This window comes from Bubalus kerabau, chromosome X (genome assembly GCF_029407905.1).
Source record: "Bubalus kerabau isolate K-KA32 ecotype Philippines breed swamp buffalo chromosome X, PCC_UOA_SB_1v2, whole genome shotgun sequence".
Taxonomy (NCBI): Eukaryota; Metazoa; Chordata; class Mammalia; order Artiodactyla; family Bovidae; genus Bubalus; species Bubalus kerabau.
Window position 1 is genome coordinate 112,626,360 of NC_073647.1, and position 22,446 is coordinate 112,648,805.

At 40.5% G+C, this 22,446-nt stretch overlaps 1 protein-coding gene across 5 annotated transcripts in view; it reads left to right on the top strand.

The window, feature by feature from the left end:
- Positions 1 to 22,446, top strand: part of MTMR8 (myotubularin related protein 8) — a 226,315-nt gene that overhangs the window by 73,468 nt on the left and 130,401 nt on the right. For all 5 annotated transcript variants that reach the window (XM_055565467.1, XM_055565465.1, XM_055565466.1 and 2 more), the window contains 2 exons: positions 15,191 to 15,323; positions 16,616 to 16,725. In XM_055565467.1, coding sequence (XP_055421442.1) covers positions 15,191 to 15,323; positions 16,616 to 16,725 — 243 coding nt within the window. The remainder of the gene's footprint in view (positions 1 to 15,190; positions 15,324 to 16,615; positions 16,726 to 22,446) is intronic.

The following is a 22,446-nucleotide window of genomic DNA, read 5'->3' on the forward strand; positions in this document are numbered from 1 at the left end:
CTCTACCCCCAATATAATACTGGGAACTTACCGACCTCTGGGGTTGCTCTTTCAGTGTCATATCTTTTTGCCTTCTCATACTGTCCATGGGGTTCTCAAGGCAAGAATACTAAGTAGTTTGCCATTCCATTCTCAAGTGGACCATATTTTGTTAGCCCTAACTGGCAGGAACATGCCCTTTAGCCACTCATCATAGCTCGATGACATGCCTGGTGCCCAGGCTTTCCTACTGCTGCTTCTCATTGAATGTTTGAACCTTCACTGGCTGTCAGCTGTCAGTCAAGGACAGATTCTCATCTTATGTATCATTTAAGATTTGTGTTTCCATATTAATTTTCTGTTTTGATGATCTGTCCATTGGTGTGAGTGGGGTGTTAAAGTCTCCTACTATTACTGTTACTCTCAGTTTCTCCTTTTCTGTCTGTTAATGTTTTTCTTTTGTATTGAGATGTTCCTATGTTGAGTGCATAGATATTTATAATTGGTATGTCTTCCTCTTGGATTGATCCCCTGATCATTATGTAGTGTCCTTCTTTATCTTTTGTAATATTCTTTATTTTAAGGTTTATTTTGTCTGATATGAGGATTGCTACTCCAGCTTTCTTTTGCTTTCCATTTGCATTGAATATAGTTTTCCATCCTCTCACTTTCAGTCTGTATGTGTCTTTAGGTCTGAAGTGGGTGTCTTGTAGAGAGCATGAATATGGGTCTTGATTTTGTATCCATTCATCAAATCTGTGTCTTTTGGTTGGGGCATTTAATCCATTTGCATTTAAAGTAATTATTAATATCTATGTTTGTATTGCCATTTTCTTAATTTTGGGGGGTTGATTTTGTAGATCTTTTTCTTCTTTTGTATTTCTTGAACATATAAGTCCCTTTAACATCTGTTGTAAAGCTGGTTTGGTGGTACTGAATTCTCTTAACTTTTGCTTGTCTGAAAACCTTTTGATTTCTGCATCAATTCTGAATGAGATCCATGCCGGGTAGAGTAATCTTGCTTGTAGATTTTTTCTTTCAGTGCTTTAATTATACTACCCTGCCATTCCCTTCCTGCAGAGTTTGTGCTGAAAGATCAGCTATTATTTCCCTTGTATGTTACTTGTTACTTTTCCCTTGGTGCTTTTAGTATTTTTTTCTTTGTGTTTAATCTTTTTTTTTAAGTTTTATTAGCATGTTTCTTGGTGTGTTTCTCCTTGGGTTTATCCTGCATAGGCTCTTTGAGCCTCTTGGACTTGGTTGACTATTTCCTTTTCCATATTGGGGAAATTTTCAACTATAATCTCTTCAAAAATTTTCACATACCCTTTCTTTTTCTCTTCTTCTTCTGGGACCTCTATAATTCTAATGTTGGTGTGTTTGATATTGTCCCAGAGTTCTCTGAGACTATCCTCAGTTATTTTCATTCTTTTTACTTTATTCTTCTCTTCATAGGTTATTTTCACCATTTTATCTTCCAGCTTACTGATTCGTTCTTCTGCTTCAGCTGTTCTGCTATTGATTCCTTCTAGAGTATTTTTACTTTCAGTGATAGTGTTGTTATTATTATTATTTAATTCTTCTAGGTCTTTGTTAATTGATTCTTGCATTTTCTACATTCTGTTTTCAAGGTTTTTGATCATCTCTACTATCATTATTCTGAATTCTTTTTCATGTAGTTTGCCTATTTCCTCTTCACTTATTTGAACTACTGTGTTTCTAGTTTGTTCCTTCATTTGTGCAGTGTTTCTCTGCCTTTTCATTATTTTTTTTTAAACTTAATGTGTTTGAAGTCTCCTTTCCCCGGGCTTCAAGGCTGAATTCTTTCCTCCTTTTGGTTTCTGCCCCCCTAAGATTGGTGCAATAGTTTGTGTAAGCTTCATATAGGGTAAGATTTATGCTGAATTTTTTTGTTTGTTTTTACTCTCATGGGAAAGGCTGAGTGAGGTGGTAATCCTGTCTGTTGATGATTGGGTTTGTATATTTGTTTTATTTGTTGTTTAGATGAGGCATCCTGCACAGGTGGTTTGGTAATGCCTGATCTTGTATTCAAATAGTTTCCTTTGTGGGAGTTATCACTATTTGATACCCCCTAGGGTTAGTTCTCTGGCAGTCTAGGGTCTTGGAGTCAGTGTTCCCACTCCAAAAACTCAGGGCTTGATCTCTGGTCAGGAACAAAGATTCCACAAGTGGTTTGTTATGGCAATAAGTGAAATTAAAACACATACCCTAAAACAAGAAACCAAAGATGAACCTCAGACAAATGGCTGTTAGAAAATCAGGTAAATATGATTGAAGTTATGGAATATACACACATACATAAAAATCATTGCAGAAGGTGATTTTAGCCATGAAATTAAAAGATGCTTACTCCTTGGAAGGAAAGTTATGACCAACCTAGACAGCATTTTAAAAACCAGAGACATTACTTTGCCAACAAAGGTCCATCTAGTCAAGGCTATGGTTTTTCCAGTGGTCGTGTATGGATGTGAGAGTTGGACTATAAAGAAGCTGCACGCTGAAGAATTGATGCTTTTGAATTGTGGTGTTGGAGAAGACTCTTGAGTGTCCCTTGGACTGCAAAGAGATCCAACCAGTCCATCCTAAAGGAGATCAGTCCTGGGTGTTCATTGGAAGGACTGATGGTGAAGCTGAAACTCCAATACTTTGGCCACCTAAGAGCTGACTCATTTGAAAAGACCATGATGCTGGGAAAGATTGAGAGCAGGAGGAGAAGGGGACGACAGAGGATGAGATGGTTGGATGGCATCACCAACTCGATGGACATGGGTTTGGGTGGACTCTGGGAGTTGGTGATGGACAGGGAGGCCTGGCCTGCTGTAGTTCATGGGGTTGCAAAGAGTTGGACACGACTGAGCAACTGAACTGAACTGAACATATACATCCATAAGCAAAATCAAAACAGTCCAACAAAACAAAGTACAATAGATTGACCTAGCAAACAAAGGAAAACAAAAATTATATCTACCTGTTAAGAACAAGACTAAACTAAAGCACAAACTGGAAAACAAAACTAAAGCAATGTGCCAAGTAGGGTATAAAGCAATGAAAACAAAACTAGCAAATATGTTGAGAGGAAAGGAAGGAAAGAAAAGAAGGAAAGAATAAACATTTAAAGCAAAATAGAGGCAGATAAAGAAGATTTATGTAAATTAAAATTTAACTGCAAGGGGAAGAGAACAGTAGGAAAAGCATACAAAGAAATAAGTGTAGAAAAAATAATAATAGGTTTAAAAAATTAAAATTAAAAAAGGAGAAAAGAAAAAAGATATCAAAAAGGAAGAAGAAAAAATAAAGAAAAAAAAAGAAAAAAAGAAAATTCCACAGAAGTGCAAAAGCCCAAAATAGAGTCAGAGGTTTATAACAACAATAAAAAGTGTGACTGCAAAAAAAACCTCAAAAGCTTAATTAGCTTTCATAGTTTCAATAGAATCAACAACTACAACAGAAGGGGAATAAAAAAGAAATGGAAAATAAAATCCAAAATTAACAATAGAACAAGTCAAAACATAAGCATAATAAATATTTTTCTTTAGACAATGCTGTCAGGATCCTTTCCCATGCTGGGAGTCACAGTCCACCTCACCTCCCGAGGATGCCCTCCAACATTGTGCTGGTCTCTGGACCTGCTGTGGGTGCACCTCAGATTCTAATCTGGTCCTTCACCTATGTGATCTTGTGTCCAGTGTCCACAGCTCTGAGAACTAGTGCATTTTGTTTTGTGGGAGCCCTCAATGTCCTTTTATATATTCCACAGAAAGTTTGCTGAGTTGATCATGGGGATTTGATATGCAGCTTGGAGAGCTGGTGAGAAGGTTTTAGTTCTTCTTCCTCAGCCACACTGCCCCTGGGTTTCTATTGTGGTTTTATTTCCACCTCTACATGTGGGTCGTCCACTGAGGTTTGCTCCTGAGGCTGTCCTGGAGGACTTGGATCTGTCCCAGTGAGGGCCAGGTGCGGAGGTGTTTTGTAGCTGCGTGGGTTGCAGTGATTCTGGCAGCACCAGGTACTCAGGGGAGTTAGCAGCTAGGGCAGCAGGAAATGTAGTGCTGTAGAAGGGTAAGGCAACCAGTATTGGCCAATACACTCCAGTATTCTTGCTTGAAGAACCCCCTGACAGAGAAGCCTGGCAGGCCACAGCCCACAGGGTTGCAAAGAGTTGTACACAACTGAAGCGACCCTGCATGCATGGATGCAAGACATTTTTTTTTTTTTTTTTTTTTGCCTGTTGCAGCTCTACCCCAGTGAGGGTTGAGTGCGAAGGTGGCACAGCTATGTAGGTCGCCGGGATGCTGGCAGCACCAAGTGTGCAGGGACACAGACTGCCTCAGCTGGTGGAGTTATGGCCCTATCAGAGTCTTTTTTCAAGCTTCTGGTAGCTGGCGATCAGAAGGCCTCTTTGGCTAGTCTTTCTCTGTAGCTCTCGCTATTCAGGCACTCAGAGGGCTCCCTTGCCTGGGGTCCTTCTCTGTTGTTCGGTGCATCAGCTACATAGAGCGGCCACCCTGGCTGGGGTCCTACTCTGTAGATCAGCACATCAGGTACTTAAAAGGGCACCCTGGGTGTGGTCCTGCTCTGTAGTTCAGTGTGTCAGGTGCTTGATGGGCCAGCTTCTCTATTGTTCAGCTGCTGTTGCTTGCTTGTGGGGAGAGAGATGCTATGGTGATGGCTCCAACCCCTACATGTGACTCAGCAGTATTGCCTTGCTTCCATGGGTGCCTCACTTTCCTCCACAGTCATTTCTCACCGCAATCTCCTCCGTCATGTCCCCTCGGTCTGTCTCTCTGCAGTCAACAGCAGCCCTCGCCCTAAGATTGCTCCACAATCCCTAAAGTCCAGCTCCTAACCGCTGCACCTTCTAGGGTACCTGTGTCCCTGTTCAGAGTATATATGGCTGCAGCAAGGACTGATTCTCATTCCATTTAGGCTGCCACAGATCAGCTGTTTCACTCACAGCCTTAAATGTTTCTCCTCCAACTCAGACAATTACCCTGTTGTGGGGATCAGACCCCTGCTTCAATTCCCCCACCTGCCAAGGACAGGTCCAGTCCTAGTAACACTCCTGTTTTTTCCCCTACTTCCTTCATACTGCCAAGTTTTGCTTGCTTCTATATATTCTTTTCCAGTGGTCAGGAACTTCTATCCACTCTCAGCTGGTGTTCTCCATGCATTTTTGTATCTGAAGGTGTATTCCTGATGCATATGTGGAGAGACATGTACTCCACATCCACCTACTCCTCCACCATCTTTCAGGTTCCCTTTTCTTAAAGCCTTTTCTTTTCACACACAGCCACAGAACAAAATAATTTTGCTTATAATTTGATATGTGAAATGTGGCTGACTAGGTGGTTTCATTGCTAACTAGTGATTGCTAAGTCAGTGATTTAGATTGAAGCCTAAGCCAGGGGTTGTGACTGCAGAGTTGAGCATGTGCTTGAAACCACACTGTGGCTTTAGACAGATGTGTGTCCATTTTTGCAATCTCTCTGACTCACTGGGATCAGTAGAGAAAATAATTTCTGTATTTGTTCATATACCGTCCTTGGAGTACAAAATGAATCAGGATATGGGCTAACTGAATTCTGCAAAGAGAATGGACTAGTCATAGTAAACACCCTTTTCCAGCAATGTAAGAGATGACTTTACACATGGACATAACCAAATGGTCAATACTAAAATCAAATTGATTACATTCTTTGTAGCTGAAGATGGAGAAGCTGTGGACAATTAGCAAAAACAAGTACTAACGCTGACTGTGGCTCAGATCATCAGCTTCTCATAGCAAAATTCAGGCTTAAATTAATGAAAGCATGGAAAACCACTAGACCAGCCAGGCATGACTTAAATCACATCCCCTATGAATGTGCAGTGAAGGTGATGAATAGATTCAAGGGATTAGATCTAGTAAACAGTGTACCTGAAGAACTATGGACAGAGGTCTGTAATACTGTACAGGAGGCAGTGATCAAAATTTCCCCAAAGAAGAAGGAAAGCAAGAAGGCAAAGTGGTTATCTAAGGAGGCTTTACGAATAGCTGAAGAAAGAAGAGAAGTGAAAAGTATGGGAGAAAGGGAAAGGTACATCCAACTAAATGCAGAGTTCCAAAGAATAACAAGGAGAGACAAGAAGGTGTTCTTCAATGAACAATACATAAAAGTAGAGGAAAACTACAGAAGGGGAAAGACTAGAGATCTCTTCAGGAGAATTGGAAATGTCAATGGAATATTTTGCCCCAAAGATGGCCACAATAAAGGACAGAAAGTGTAGAGACCTATAGTAGAAGCAGAAGAGATCAAGAACGCTTCCCCACCCCCCCCCATTTGAAGTAATGGGGCCAGATGCCATGATCTTAGTTTTTTTAAACATTTAGTTTTAAAGTGACTCTTTACTCTCCTCCTTTACCCTCATCACAAGGCTCTTTATAGTTTCTCTTTTCTTTCTGCCATTAGAGTGATGTCATCCACATATCTGAGGTTGTTGATGTTTCCCCCATCCAGCTTGTAACTCATCTAGCCTGGCATTTCTCATGATGTGCTCAGCATATAGGATAAACTAACAGGGTGACATCTTTTTTGGGGGGTGTTATATATCTAAAAGGTCTTATAGGTCTTCATAGAACCGTTCAACCTCAGCTTCTTCAGCATTACTGGTTGGGGCATAGACTTGGATTACTGTGATATTGAATGGTTTGCCTTGGAAACGAACAGAGATCATTCTGTCATTTTTGAGATTGCATCCAAGTACTGCATTTCAGATTCTTTTGTTGACCATGATGGCTACTCCATTTCTCCTACGGGATTCTTGCCCTCAGTAGTAGATATAATGGTCATCTGAGTTAAATTCACCCATTCCAGTCCATTCTAGTTCTCTGATTCCTAAAATGTCAATGTTCACTCTTGCCATCTCCTGTTTGACCACTTCCAATTTGCCTTAATTCATGGACCTGACATTCCAGGTTCCTATGCAATATTACTCTTTACAGCATCGGACCTTACTTCTATCACCAGTCACATCCACAGCTGGGTATTGTTTTTGCTTTGGCTCCATCCCTTCATTCTTTCTGGAGTTATTTCTTCACTGATCTCCAGTAGCATATTTGGCCTCTACCGACCTAGGGAGTTCCTCTTTCAGTATCCTATCATTTTGCCTTTTCATACTGTTCATGGGGTTCTCAAGGCAAGAATACTGAAGTGGTTTGCCATTCCCTTCTCCAGTGGACCACATTGTGTCAGACCTCTCCACCATGACCCGCCTGTCTTGGGTGGCCCCACGGGCATGGCTTAGTTTCATTGAGTTAGGCAAGGCTGTGGTCCTAGTGTGATTAGATTGACTAGTTTTCTGTGATTATGGTTTCAGTGTGTCTGCTCTCTGATGCCCTCTTGCAACATCTACTGTCTTACTTCGGTTTCTCTTACCTTGGACATGGGGTATCTCTTCACAGCTGCTCCAGCAAAGCGCAGCCGCTGCTCCTGACCTTGGACGAGGGGTATCTCCTCACCCCCGCCCCTCCTGACCTTGAACATGGAATAGCTCCTCTAGGCCCCCCGGCGCCCATGCAGCGACCACTCCTTGGATGTGGGGTTGCTCCTCCCGGCTGCCGCCCCTGGCCTCGGGTGGGAATAGCTCCTCTCAGCTGCTCCTGCGCTGTCACGGCCTGGCACTCTCGGCTGCAGCCCCTGACCTCGGATGCAGGGTAGCTCCTATCGGCTGTAGCCCCTGACCTCAGACGTGGAGTAGCTCCTCCTGGCCACTGCCCCTGAACTCGGACGTGGGGTAGCTCCTCTCGGCCGCCGCCCCTCAGTCATGGGGTCCTCCCCGCTTCTGCCCCTGACCTCAGACGTGGGGTAGCTCCTCTCGGCCGTGCTCTGCACGCCGTCGCAGCCACCTGTGAATATGGAATGAAGCAGGGCAAAGACTAATAGAGTTTTGCCAAGAAAATGCACTGGACATAGCAAACACCCTCTTCCAACAACACAAGAGAAGACTCTACACGTGGACATCACCAGATGGTCAACACCAAAATCAGACTGATTATATTCTTTGCAGCCAAAGATGGAAAAGCTCTATACAGTCAACAAAAACAAGACGAGGAGCTGACTGTAGCTCAGATCATGAACTCCTTATTACCAAATTCAAATTGAAATTGAAGAAAGTAGGGAAAACCACTAGACCGTTCAGGTATGACCTAAATCAAATCCCTTATGATTATACAGTAGAAGTGAGAAATAGATTAAAGGAACTAGATCTGATAGATAGAGTGCCTGATGAACTATGGATGGAGATTCGTGACATTGTACAGGAGACAGGGATCAAGACCATCCCCATGGAAAAGAAATGCAAAAAAGCAAAATGGCTGTCTGGGGAGGCCTTACAAATAGTTGTGAAAAGAAAAGTGAAAAGTAAAGGAGAAAAGGAAAGATATAAGCATCTGAATGCAGAGTTCCAAAGAATAGCAAGAAGAGATAAGAAAGCCTTCCTCAATGATCAATGCAGAGAAATAGAGGAAAACAACAGAATGAGAAAGACTAGAGCTCTCTTCAAGAAAATTAGAGCTACCAAGGGAACATTTCATGCAAAGATGGGCTCGATAAAGGACAGAAATGGTATGGACCTAACAGAAGCAGAAGATATTAAGAAGTGGTGGCGAGAATACACAGAAGAACTGTACAAAAAATATCTTCATGACCCAGATAATCACGATGGTGTGATCACTGACCTAGAGCCAGACATCCTGGAATGTGAAGTCAAGTGGGCCTTAGAAAGCATCATTACAAACAAAGCTAGTGGAGGTGATGGAATTCCAGTTGCGCTATTTCAAATCCTGAAAGATGATGCAGTGAAAGTGCTGCACTCAATATGCCAGCAAATTTGGAAAACTCAGCAGTGGCCACAGGACTGGAAAAGTTCAGTTTTCCTTCCAATCCCAAAGAAAGGCAATGCCAAAGAATGCTCAAACTACTGCACAATTGTACTCATCTCACATGCTAGTAAAGTAATGCTCAAAATTCTCCAAGCCAGGCTTCAGCAATACGTGCACCGTGAACTTCCAGATGTTCCAGATGGTTTTAGAAAAGGCAGAGGAACAAGAGATCAAATTGCCAACATCTGCTGGATCATTGCAAAAGCAAGAGAGTTCCAGAAAAACATCTATTTCTGCTTTATTGACTATGCCCAAGCCTTTGACTGTGTGAATCACAATAAACTGTGGAAAATTCTGAAAGAGATGAGAATACGAGACCACCTGACCTGCCTCTTGAGAAATCTGTGTGCAGGTCAGGAAGCAACAGTTAGAACTGGACATGGAACAACAGACTGGTTCCAAATAGGAAAAGGAGTACGTCAAGGCTGTATATTGTCACCCTGCTTATTTAACTTCTATGCAGAGTACATCATGAGAAACGCTGGGCTGGAAGAAGCACAAGCTGGAATAAAGATTGCCTGTAGAAATATCAGTAACCTCAGATATGCAGTTGACACCACCCTTATGGCAGAAAGTGAAGAGGAACTAAAAAGCCTCTTGATGAAAGTGTAAGTGGAGAGTGAAAAATTTGGCTTAAAGCTCAACATTCAGAAAATGAAGATCATGGCATCTGGTCCCATCACTTCATGGGAAATCAATGGGGAAACAGTGGAAACAGTGGGGCTCCAAAATCACTGCAGATCGTGACTGCAGCCATGAAATTAAAAGATGCTTACTTCTTGGAAGAAAAGTTATGACCAACCTAGACAGAATATTGAAAAGCAGAGACATTACTTTGCCAACAAAGGTCCGTCTAGTCAAGGCTATGGTTTTTCCAGTGGTCATGTATGAATGTGAGAGTTGGACTGTGAAGAAAGCTGAGCACTGAAGAACTGATGCTTTTGAACTGTGGTGTTGGAGAAGACTCTTGAGAGTCCCTTGGACTGCAAGGAGATCCAACCAGTCCATTCTGAAGGAGATCAGCCCTGGTACTTCTTCGGAGGGAATGATGCTGAAGCTAAAACTCCAGTACTTTGGCCACCTCATGCGAAGAGTTGACTCATTGGAAAAGACTCTGATGCTGAGAGGGATTGGGGGCAGGAGGAGAAGGGGACGACAGAGGATGAGATGGCTGGATGGCATCACTGACTTGATTGACATGAGTCTGAGTGAACTCTGGGAGTTGGTGATGGATAGGGAGGCATGGAGTGCTGCGATTCATGGGATCACAAAGAGTTGGACACCACTGAGTGACTGAACTGAACTGAACTGAACTGAACAGGGTAACAGCAGACAGCCCTGTTGAACTCCCATTTTAGTCATGAACTTATCAGTTGTTCCATACAGGGTTCTAACTGTTGCTCTTGACCCGCATACAGGTTTCTTGGGAGATAGGTAAAATGGTCTCGTATACTTTAAGAGCTTTCCATAGTTTGTTATGATCCAAACGTCAAAGGCTTTATCATAGTCAATGAAACAGAAGTAGATGTCTCTCTGGAATTTTATTGCCTCCTGTATGATCTAGTGAATGTTGACAGTTTGATCTCTGGTTCCTCTGCATTTTTTAAACCCAACTTGGACAGCTGCAAGTTCTTGGTTTGCATAATGCTGAAGCCTAGCATGCAAGATTTTAACATGAGCTTATTAGAATGGGAGATGAGTTCAATTGTCTGATGGTTTGAACATTCTTTAATACTACCTTTCTTGGGAATTAGGATGAGGATTGACCTTTTCCAGTCCTGTGGCCACTGCTAGGTCTTCCAGATCTGCTGACATATTGAGTGCAACACCTTTTTGGCGTCATTCTTTAGGGTTTTGAATAGTTCTACTGAAATTCCATCACATCCACTAGATTTATTAACAGCAGTACTTCCTGAGGCCCATTTGACTTCATGTGAACTCCAGAATGTCTGGCTCTGGGTGACTGACCACAAAATCATAGAAATCCAGTTCATTAAGATCTTTTTTGTACAGTTCTTCTGTGTATTCTTTCCATCTCTTCTTGATCACTTCAACATCTACTAGTTCTCTACCGTTTCTCTCCTTTATTTTGCCCATCTTTGGGCGAAATATTCCTTTAATATTTCCTGAAGGGATCTCTAGTCTTTCCTCTTCTGTTATTTTCCTCTATTTTTATGCATTGTTCATTGAAAAAGGTCTTCTTGTCTCTCCTTGCTATTCTTTGGAACTCTGTGTTTAGTTGGATGTGCCTTTCCCTTTCTCCCTTGCTTTTCACTTCTCTTCTTTCTTCAGCTATTTGTAGAGCCTCCTCAGAAAACCACTTTGCTTTCTTGGTTTTCTTTTTCTTTGGGATAGTTTTATTCACTGCCTCCTGTACAGTATTACAGACCTCTGTCCATAGTTCTTTAGGTACACTGTTTACTAGATCTAATCCCTTGAATCTATTCATCACCTCCACTCCATAAGCATAGGGGATGTGATTTAAGTCGTACCTGGCTGGCCTGTTGCTTTCTCCCTCTTTCTTTAATTTAAGCCTGAATTTTGCTATGAGAAGCTGATGATCTAAGCCACAGTCAGCTCCAGTACTTGTTTTTGCTCACCGTGTACAGCTTTTCCATCTTCAGCTACAAAGAATATAATCAACTTGATTTCAGTATTGACCATTTGGTTATGTCCACGTGTAAAGTCATCTCTTGTGTTGTTGAAAGAGGGTGTTTGCTATGACCAGTGCATTCTCTTTTCATAATTCAGTTAGTCTTGCCATGCTTCATTTTGTTATCCAAGGCCAAACTTGCCTGTTACTCCAGGCATCTCTTGATTTCCTACTTTTGGATTCCAATCCCCAGTAATGAATAGAACATATATATATATATATATATATATATATATATATATATATATATAGGTGTTAGTTCTAGGAGGTCTTCTAGGTCTTGATAGAACTATTCAACTTAAGCTTCTTCAGCATTGGTGGTGGGGGCATAGACTTGAATTACTGTGATGTTGAATGACTTGTCTTGGAAACAAACTGAGATCATTCTGTCATTTTTGAGGTTGCCCCCAAGTACTGTATTTCAGACTCTTTTGTTGATTTTGAGGGCTACTCCGTTTCTTCTATGGGATTCTTGCTCATAGTAATAGATACAGTGTTCATCTGAGTTAAATTTGCCCATTCCCATCCATTTTAGTTCACTGATTCCTAAGATGTTGATGTCCATTACTTCATGGCAGGTAGAAGGGGAAAAGGTGGAAGCAGTGACAAGTTTCCTTTTCTTGGGGTCTAAAATCCCTGTGAATGGTCACTGCAGCCATGAAATCAGAAGACGATTGCTTCTTGGCAGGAAGGTGATGACAAACCTAGACAGTGTGTTAAAAAGCAGAGACATCACTCTGTCAATAAACATCTGTATAGTCAAGGCTATGATCTTCCTAGTGGTCAGGTACAGGTGTGAGAGCTAGACCCTAAAGAAGGCAGAGTGCCAAAGAATTTATGCCTCAGAACTGTGGTGCTGGAGAAGACTCCTGAGAGTCTCTTGGCCAGCAAGGTGATCAAACCAGTCAATCTTGACGGAAATCAACCCTGAATACTCATTGGAAGGACTGATACTGAAGCTTAAGCTCCAGTGTTTTGATCACCTGATGCAAGCATCCAACTCATTGGAAAAGCTTTTGATGCTGGGAAGGATTGAAGGCAGAAGGATAAGAGGGCATCAGAGGATGAGATGGCTGGATGGCATCGCCGATGCAATGGGCATGAACTTGGGCAAACTCTGGGAGATAGTGAAGAATAGGGAGGTCTGGCATAGCAAAGAGTGGGACACGACTGGGCAACTGAACAACAACAACCATCCTTCAGTTTCTCAGAAGTTTGCTGTCTTACTTCAACTAAAACTGCATTTGACATTCAGGGATTAGAAAGAGTTTAATCAAATCTGTGTCTTTCACCATTATTAATCTTAAAATGGTAAAGAGAAGTACCAAGCTTTTGAAAAAAACTAAAGAATTGGTGCCCTTTGTCCAAATGAAAGATCAAAAAATCCATCTTTTTTTTAAGTGTATTTTATTTATTTATCTTGCTGTACCAAATCTTAGTTGTGGCATGTGGGATCTTCGACCTTTGTTGATACATGTGGAATCTTTAGTGTGTGTGTGTGTGTGTATGCTCAGTCATGTCCGACTCTTTCTGACCCCCTAGACTGTAGCCTGTCAGGCTCCTCAGTCCATAGGATTTTCCAGGCAAGAATACTGAAGTGGGTTGCCATTTCCTTCTCCAGGAATCTTTAGTTGTGGCATGCAAATTATTAGTTGTGGCATGTGGAATCTAGTTCCTTGACCTGGGATTGAATCTGGGCCCCCTGCTTTGGGAGCATGGAGTCTTAGCCACTGGAACACCAAGGGAGTTCCTCAAAAGTCCTTTTTAGTAGGTCAATTTTTCCTCTCTCAGAGAATGTACAAATATCTAGCAATACTCCTCTTCTGGATGGCTAGATCAATACTTTTATTAGAAACTGTATTGTAGTGACAAAGTTCCATCCTTACGAGTTGATCAAATCTGGGTTCAGACCTTGCCTTCAGCTTTTATCCATATGATTCTGGTTGAAATTGGTTCACCACTCTGAACTCATCTTCTTATGGGGATAATAAAAGTACCCATCTTTAGTGGCTCTTGTTGAGGATTAAATGAGATAATATATGTGAAGAATCTAGCACAGTATCTAGTACACACATACTGGGGGCTCAGCAAATATTATATATTCTTTCCTACTTGAACATTAGGTTGCTTTTATGTAGCAGTTTCTCAGATATGCCAGACCTATTCCCAGAGACTGTGTAGTGGTATGATGTAGCTAGCTATCTGTAGTAGCTGGCCTTTCTGCTGCTACCCAAACTTGGGTAGGGACTGCTATAATTATTGTTTAATTTGTGGATGCATCCATCAATCATAATAAACTTTCTTGTTACTAGGTGGTTGTTGCTTACACCTCCTGAGGTGTCCCTTTGATGTTTGTCATTAATTTAATGAAAGCTCAGTGACATTGTGTGATAAGAAATCAGAATTACCATCATTTTCCCCTTTAACAAATATCTTGCATTCTAAGTAGAATATGTTAACTTGTAGATTTTTTTCCTGCATGTGTTAATGTGAATAGTTTGTGTTTTTGAGGTTTCAATGGCATTCTTAAATTTTTATTACTACAGAAACTACACCCTATCCATATACATGCTCCTCCTACCTTCTGAAATGCACAGTAATTGGAGATTAGAAAATAGGCCCAGACAACATTAGTAAAATGGTCATCATTATAGAAGGTATTTTGGCTGCTCTCTAGTTTTTTGATTAATGTCTCCTCTCTGCAAGTCTCGGAGAAGGCAATGGCAACCCACTCCAGTACTCTTGCCTGGAAAATCCCATGGACAGAGGAGCCTGGTAGTCTGCAGTCCATGGGGTTGCTAAAAGTCAGACATGACTGAGCGACTTCACTTTCACTTTTCACTTTCATGCATTGGAGAAGGAAATGGCAACCCACTCCAGTGTTCTTGCCTGGAGAATCCCAGGGACGGGGGGGCCTGGTAGGCTGCCCTCTATGGGGTCGCATAGAGTCGGACACGACTGAAGTGACTTAGCAGCTCTGCAAGTCTCATTTACTCTCTACCCCACCCAACATTCTTCATATGACCTACAAGTGTTCTGATTATAACAGCTGAATATAGTGTTAAAATGTCCCTTGGTAGCTCCATTTCAATTTTATCAATGAGTGAAAGTCATGTATCTCATGAAGTCATGTTTTAGACATTTTTCTACAGTAGTTCTTTATAATTAACTGGCTCTGAAGTTCTTAGACTTCTTTCTAGAGCTTCTCAGTTGTAAATACTTTTGAACTTCTCAATTATAAAGACTTTTTTCTCAATATAAAGCCCTTTCAGGTGAGAAAACATTTGTTTGTAATAGGAAACTCAAAATTATTATTTTAGTTCTTCAGATCGGACATCCTCATAGCTGCCATATCCTTCAATCAATCTCTTAAGCTGAGTTTTAATAATATAATAAAAATACTAAATCTCCTTATCTTTCCCTTTACTATTCTGTTACTTAAAATACCTTGTCTAAATGCCAATGAAATTCTCTTCATTCCAGAATGTGCTATATCTGATCTGACTTCTTTTTAAATGGGTAAGATTTAAAACTGTTTACAATGAAGCATTGAGATTGACAAACCATGTTCTTTCATCATCTGCTCTGTCTGCTCTCTTATGTTCTCAATATTACAGTTAAATGCCTTGGCCAACCGAGCAGCTGGGAAGGGGTATGAAAATGAAGACAACTATGCCAACATTCGCTTCAGGTTCATGAGCATTGAGAACATCCATGTGATGCGGAGCAGCCTGCAGAAACTCTTGGAAGGTACAGGGATTTCACCTGGGCTAGGCCAGAGTCTAAACAGATCGCATAATTATGTAAGGAAAAAGTATGTCTGATTTTGGGGTAAAATATAAAAGCAACCAGCAGAGCAGAATCAATAGGTGATAACATTTTTGACTATAATGTGAATCCAGTTTGCATAGATAGTACTGAATTATAGCAGTGTTGGTCTGACAAAGGAACTACAGTGTTTAATTTCATAACTCTGTGGAGTCCATCTGGGAAATAATGTATCTGTATAAAATTATAGAGATTGCTATGTAGAGGTGGGTAGATCAACACAAATATAAGTGAATTTGGGATTTATTTCATCTTCCTCATTTAATCTGCTGTAAAGAGTCAGTCCAGTTTCATCACTGTGCTGATAAAGGGGGTGAATTTAGACTTCAAAGGAATAAAGCTGCTATCAAGCAATTTGGGTCAGCTGTCATAGCTGCAAAATAATTGGTATCAGAATGGGGGCAAGGTGAGATCAGGGCCTCACAGGACTCTTGAGTCTAGAACATTTCTCCCAGAGCCACTATCCAGGATTCCATGATGTGATATGTCATCTCAGGCACACATTAGGGAAAACCTGCCTTCCTTAAGTGAACTCCCTGTTCTTCCTCTTCTCAATTTTTTACTTATACGGTCTGCCAGGACCTCTCCTTCACATGACCCTTATCAGATCTTGTCTCCTCAGTCTGCAGCCCTTTTAGGGTATTAGGATTCCTCTTCCTTAGGTCTCTTCCTCCTTTCTTTTTTGTCCCAGAATATTATATAGTAGGAGAAGAGAACCTTTTGCAGATTTTTTTGAGGCAAAAGATTGCCCAGTGCAAAATGCATGAAAATTAACATAATTTTTTCAACTGTTGAGACAGCACAGAACTGCAAGGGAGTAGGTGGTGATGTGGAAGTAGAGACAGATGTTAAGGGCTACAGAGTTAGGATGAGTAGGAGGAGTTAGAATGGGAATCAGATGTGTTTTCTAATAGCAGGAGATGTGAGTATTTTCCTATGGATACTAACTCAGTCTTCTGTCTCTCTTCTTTCGAGATTTCTGTGGTCTTGGGGATGGATTCTATGGACTTGAGAAAGCAAACCCAAACTAGGAGATATGGTAGACTCTAGCTCTAGTACTGTCCCTGATTCACTGTGTGATTTCCAACTAATTATTTAACCTTTCTGTGCCTCAGTTTCCTCATTTACAAAATGGGAATCCACTTTGTCTCCTTTCTTGTTGAATAAACTGAGGTAATTGTGAATTTCAATTTCTGCTTCCTTTTCTACCTTAGTTTGTGAATTGAAAACTCCAACAATGAGTGAATTTCTTAGAGGCCTGGAGAGCTCAGGGTGGTTGAGACACATTAAAGCTATTATGGATGCTGGAATTTTCATTGCAAAGGTAATAATCAGGGCTTTTAAGAACTTGCACTGACTTAATTATGGGATCTCTTAAAGTAGCAGTGTATCATGGAAAGAATATAAGAAAAAGATACCTGGTTTCTAGATTTATGTCTACCACTAATTTAATGTGTGCCCTTGGCAAATCTCTTTCCTTCTCTAAGTTTCATCCTCTGTAAAGCAAGGTTGTTAGACTAGAATCTAATGACATAACTTTTTTTTGGGGGGGGGGTACTGAACTCTTTGACAATATCATTGACCCTTTCCCCTGGAAAAATATACATATAGCTATGCATACAGAATATAGGCCTTAATTTCAGAGAGTATACAGTATATCTCTGGTTAAAAACTTAAATAATATCTTAAATAATAACTTAAATAATATCTCATGATCCTTCTAACTCAAATACTCTGATGTATTTTTGTGTTGATTCTAAGATACCAAGTGGAAGTAAGACTGGGTATAAAATAAATGCAGTTTGTTTCTATGGGTTTTCAGAGCCCTGAGTATAAAGCTGACCTTTCTGATGTTTTTGTATAGTTCTACCTCTGAATACAGTCTAAGTAGACTTCATCACTCATTTATGCTGAGTCACTTACTTTCTTACTTTCAGAACCCTGGCTTCTGTATCATTTATTAGGTGATGTTAAAAAAAGAAGAAATTTGGAGTGTACGTTTTCTCATTTTGAAATTTTGTTTATATATTCCTGCATGAGAACTTCCTCTCTTCACCCCACCCCAATTATTTGTTAGAAGTGAAGAAAAGGAGAGAATCACTTTCACCACTCTTTTGCCATTTTCTCAGTTGAAGATGAGATTTATAGCCTCTGCCTTAAAAGGTTTTTAAAAGAATGTGTGTATTTAACTATCTTAAATATCTAACCCTAATATTTTTCAATTTCCTAGTCCTACTGCTTACATTTTTCATTATAATATATTATTAGTGCTTACTGTGTGACCGCCCCCCCCAGGTCATTTCAAACCCATTATTCTAGCCATTCTTTATACTGTTCCTTTTTTGCATGTACTATACTCATACATTTGTATTTCCTTTCTGAAACTGACTTCATGAGACCAAAGAGAGTGAGAATGGAGAAGAGGAATAGATTTGGTAGATAGTACAACCTCATAAACATTTGTGATTTAAAATGAATGGATGAAAAAAAAAAATAGGCTCGCGTTTGTACAGTTATCCTGTGTTTCCCATCTCCATAACACCTATATATCCCCAGCTTGAAAAAGTCAGCCTTGAATTTTCTCGCTTCCCCTCCATCTGGTAATTGCCTCATCCTGTCAGCTATCCTCAAGTGTTTCTCAAATCTATCCTTTCTTTCCAGCCTCTGCCTTACGTACTATAATAACTTTCTGACTGGTTTACTTGTCCCTAATAGTTGCTCCCCAGTTTGGCCACCAAATTGATTCTAAAGTCATCTTTCTTGAGCAAATATGATAATGTCACTTTAAACTCAAAATCCTGCAATGACTCCCCATTGCCCATAAGACCCTGGCAATCATGAAATCTTGTCCTCAAAAACACTATAGTATCCCTCCCTCTCTCTTTGTCTCTCATTATCTTTATTTATGTTTCTCATTATAAAAGTTATACATGTACATTGTAGAAGTAAACAATTCGAAGTATATAACATAAAATGTATATATTCCCTGTAGTTTGCCCCCACAACATATACATCACTATTAATAGTTTAATGTATGCCTCTAGATCAGCACTACTTGAACTTCCTGTGTTGATGGCTTCCCTTTTGGCCCAGAAGATAAAGAATCTGCCTGCATTGCAGGAGACCTGTGTTCAATCCCTGGGTTGAGAAGATCCCCTGGAGCAGGAAATGGCAACCCACTCCAGTATTCTTGCCTGGAATATTCCATAGACAGAGGAGCCTGGAGTCGTAAAGAGTCGGACATGACTGAGTGAGAGGGTGCTTCCCAATTCATGTGATGTTGGAAATGTTCTGGATCTGTACAAATACAATAGCCACTAGCCACATGTGGGAGTTGTATACTTGAAATGTGGCTAGTGAGAGTAAGGAATTTAAAATTTTATTCAATTTTGATCAGTTTAAATAGCCACTTGCGGCTAGTGACTACCATATGGCACAGTACAGGTCTAGATTTTCAGCATATATAATTATATATAGGGCTTCCCTGATATCTCACTTGGTAAAGAATTATAACACTATATATATTATTATTACTACTTTGTAAAAGTAAGATTATGTTGTGCATATTTTTCTGCAACTAACTTTTTATACTTAATATATGATAAATATTTTCTAGGTCAGTTCAATCAGTATTACCTCATTTTTTTTCAGTGACTATATAATATTCCATTAAGTGAATATTTGAATTTCATTTATTAGGTTATGTTAATAAAAGAAATTTGGAGTGTACATTTTCTCATTTTGAAATTTTGTTTACATATTCCTACATGAGAACATGCTCTCTTCACCCCACCCCTATTATTTGGTGGAAGTGAAGAAAGGAGATAATCACTTTTCACCTCTCTTCTGCCATTTTCTCAGTTGGAGATGAGATTTATAGCCTCTGGCTTAAAATATTGGTCCCTGTTAATAGACAATTCAGTTATTCACATTTTTTACAAATGCAGACATTGTTGCATATTTCTTTATATGTGTTGGCATTCTTAAAAGTGGATTTTCAGTTGAAGAGTATGAATATTTCAGTCTTTACTAGATGTGGTCAAATTGTTCTTCAACTAGGTTACACCAGTTTCCATTCCCACCAACAATGCCTCTTTCTCTACATAGCCAGCAATGGTTATCATCAGTCTTTTTAATTTTTGCTCATGTGATAGGTGATGCATTTTATGTCCTGTTTTTATTTGCACTTCTTTAATTATTAGTGAAATTGAACATCTTTTCCTATCTACCAGTGACTTTTCACTCCATGTGGAGCCCTAAGGAAAGAGTGTAGCTGCTACTATTAGGCCTCTGATACTACCTGAAGTATTTGGTTAACTGGGAAGTTTAAAAGGTTGAGAACTTTCTTCCAGATTTCTGTAACTCTTGTCTTGCAACCTAACTATTTTTCTAGGAATATCATTTTTTTTTTTTTTTTTGGTACTGTCTATTACAGAGGTTACTCATTTTCCCACACCCCTGAACCTCACAGTCCATGGCAGGTTCAATATTACCCTTGCTTTTTACAAAACTCGTTCCTCTTTTTAGGTCTATTTCAATTAGCTATGCTACTCTATACCTTTCCTGCTGCTGCTGCTGCTGCTAAGTCGCTTCAGTCATGTCCGACTCTGTGCGACCCCATAGACGGCAGCTCACCAGGCTCCCCCGTCCCTGACACTTCTCCAGGCAAGAACACTGGAGTGGGTTGGCATTTCCTTCTCCAACTGATGAAAGTGAAAAGTGAAAGTGAAGTCGCTTAGTCGTGTCCGACTCTTTGCGACTCCATGGACTGCAGCCTACCAGGCTCCTCCGTCCATGGGATTTTCCAGGCAAGAGTACTGGAGTGGGGTGCCATTGCCTTCTCCGATACCTCTCCTAGTGGCTCTCTTTTCTCCTTTAAGTACTTTGGAAACCATTTTAGGTAGGTGACTTCCTTTCCATCCTGATTCTTCCTCTCAATCCTTGGAGATTTGAATGTCCATGTACAAACCTATAAAACACTCAGCACTGATATAGTTCTTTGAACTTTTATACCCCAGTTCTCACACTTTTACTCCAGCTAACCTGGTTTTTCTGTCCCATGAAGACCTCTGCACTTTTAACTCCATTTTTTCCACCTTTTCCTACTTTCTTCCCTATGGAGCCAAGACCTAGTCGTGTAGCACCTCATCCATTCCACCTTGCCTCTTTATCCTTCCATTCTACCTACCCTGATAATCTCATTCATTCTCTGCTTTCTCTGCTTTTATATCCTGACTACTAAACAGTGCTACAAAGGAGTAAATCCCATAGCCATGTTAATTGGTATTGAGTTTATGGTGTATAACATTGGTTGGGTCCCAGCCCTGTTCCACCAAGCAGATATTTCTAATATGTATTTTACTTTCAAGCTGGCTATAGCACTGTTACTTTCCTCTCTATAAGCACATATTCAGACTTATCTTCATCTTTATAGAAAAATAAAGGTAATCTCTCATCTTCCCATGCAACTATTTTTTCTCCTTCCTTGCTATCTTAGAGGAAATGGTGCCTCATACCTATATTCTTAATTCCATCCCCTCCTTCTTCAAGGAAACTTTTCCCCCTATATTTTCTTTTTCCCACCTCTCTTACATTTTTAACCTTTTCCTTTCACTGGCTTCATCCCTCAGAAATATGCTCGGCACTTTTTTGGGGGGGGCAGGGGGAGCTACACTGGGTCTTTGTTGCTGTGAGGATTTTCTCTAGTTGCAGTGAGAGGGGACTACTCTCTAGTTGCAGTGCACAGGCTTCTCATTGTGGTGACTTCTCTTGTGCAGAACAGGCTCTAGGGCACACACGCAGGCTTCAGTAGTTGTGAAACACAGTTTTTATTGCCCCACAGCATGTGGAATCTTCCCACACCAGGCATTGAACCCATGTCCTCTGCATTGACAGGTGGATTCTTAACCACTCGGCCACCAGGGAAGTCAACTTAATACTTTCTTATTCCTAAGAAAAGAATTTTTCTTATCTTCTTATATTTACTGTTCTCTTTCCTCTTGCTTAGAGCTTTCTTGAAAGTAATTGACCTTCCTTATTCGCACTTCCTCACATCCCTTCACTCTTCAGTTCACTATAATCCAGTTTCCTTCCATACCATTAGTACTCTTCTTGCTGAGCTCTCTGCTGCTACGGAGAAGGCAATGGCACCCCACTCCAGTACTCTTGCCTGGAAAATCCCATGGATGGAGGAGCCTGGTAGGCTGCACTCCATGAGGTCGCTAAGAGTCGGACATGACTGAGCTACTTCACTTTCACTTTTTACTTTCTTGCTCAGGTCTCAAATGACCCCTAACTTGTCGATTTCAAGGTCACTCTTTAACCTTTGTTCTGTTTTCACCACTCTGCTACATTTGACATTGTTATCCCCATTCTCTTTGAACCATTTTTGTAGTCCTGGCCTTAATCCAACTACTATTTCCCGGTTCTTTTTCTACCTTTCAGGCTTTTTCACAAGCTGACTCCTTTAATAGCTCTCTCCTTCCTCTACTTTCCCCTTAAAAGTTACTGCTTTTTAAGGTCTTTCCTTTTCTCACTGTGGTCTCTGCATGGACAGCACCAGTCATGCAGTTTCACTTACGATCTCTACTCATATTGTGGTCACATCTATACTCTGGCTCAGTTTCCTCATTCTCCTAAACTCCAGACCCACATATACAGTTGTCCACTGAATGCCCCATTGAACATCCCCCAACTACCTCAGACTCTCCATGGCCTCAAATGAAGTCTTACTTACTCTGAACACTAACTAAAACTTGTTTCTTCCTCTGTGTTTATTGTTCAGGCTAATGGTATTGTCATCCACTTAGTCATTACTAAATGACGCATTTAAGAGTCATTTTTTACTTTTCCCTCTCCTTCATCCCACATCTCTTCTCACACTATGTCCTATTAGATTTTTATTCTTAACATCTCTCTTCTCCTTTTCAGCCCCACTGCTACCACCTTTATTCAGGTGCTTATTACCTTTCACAATTTTAGTGGCTCTTTGACTGATCTTTCTAAATCCAAATTTATGCCCTCTTATTCTCCTTATTGTCACCAT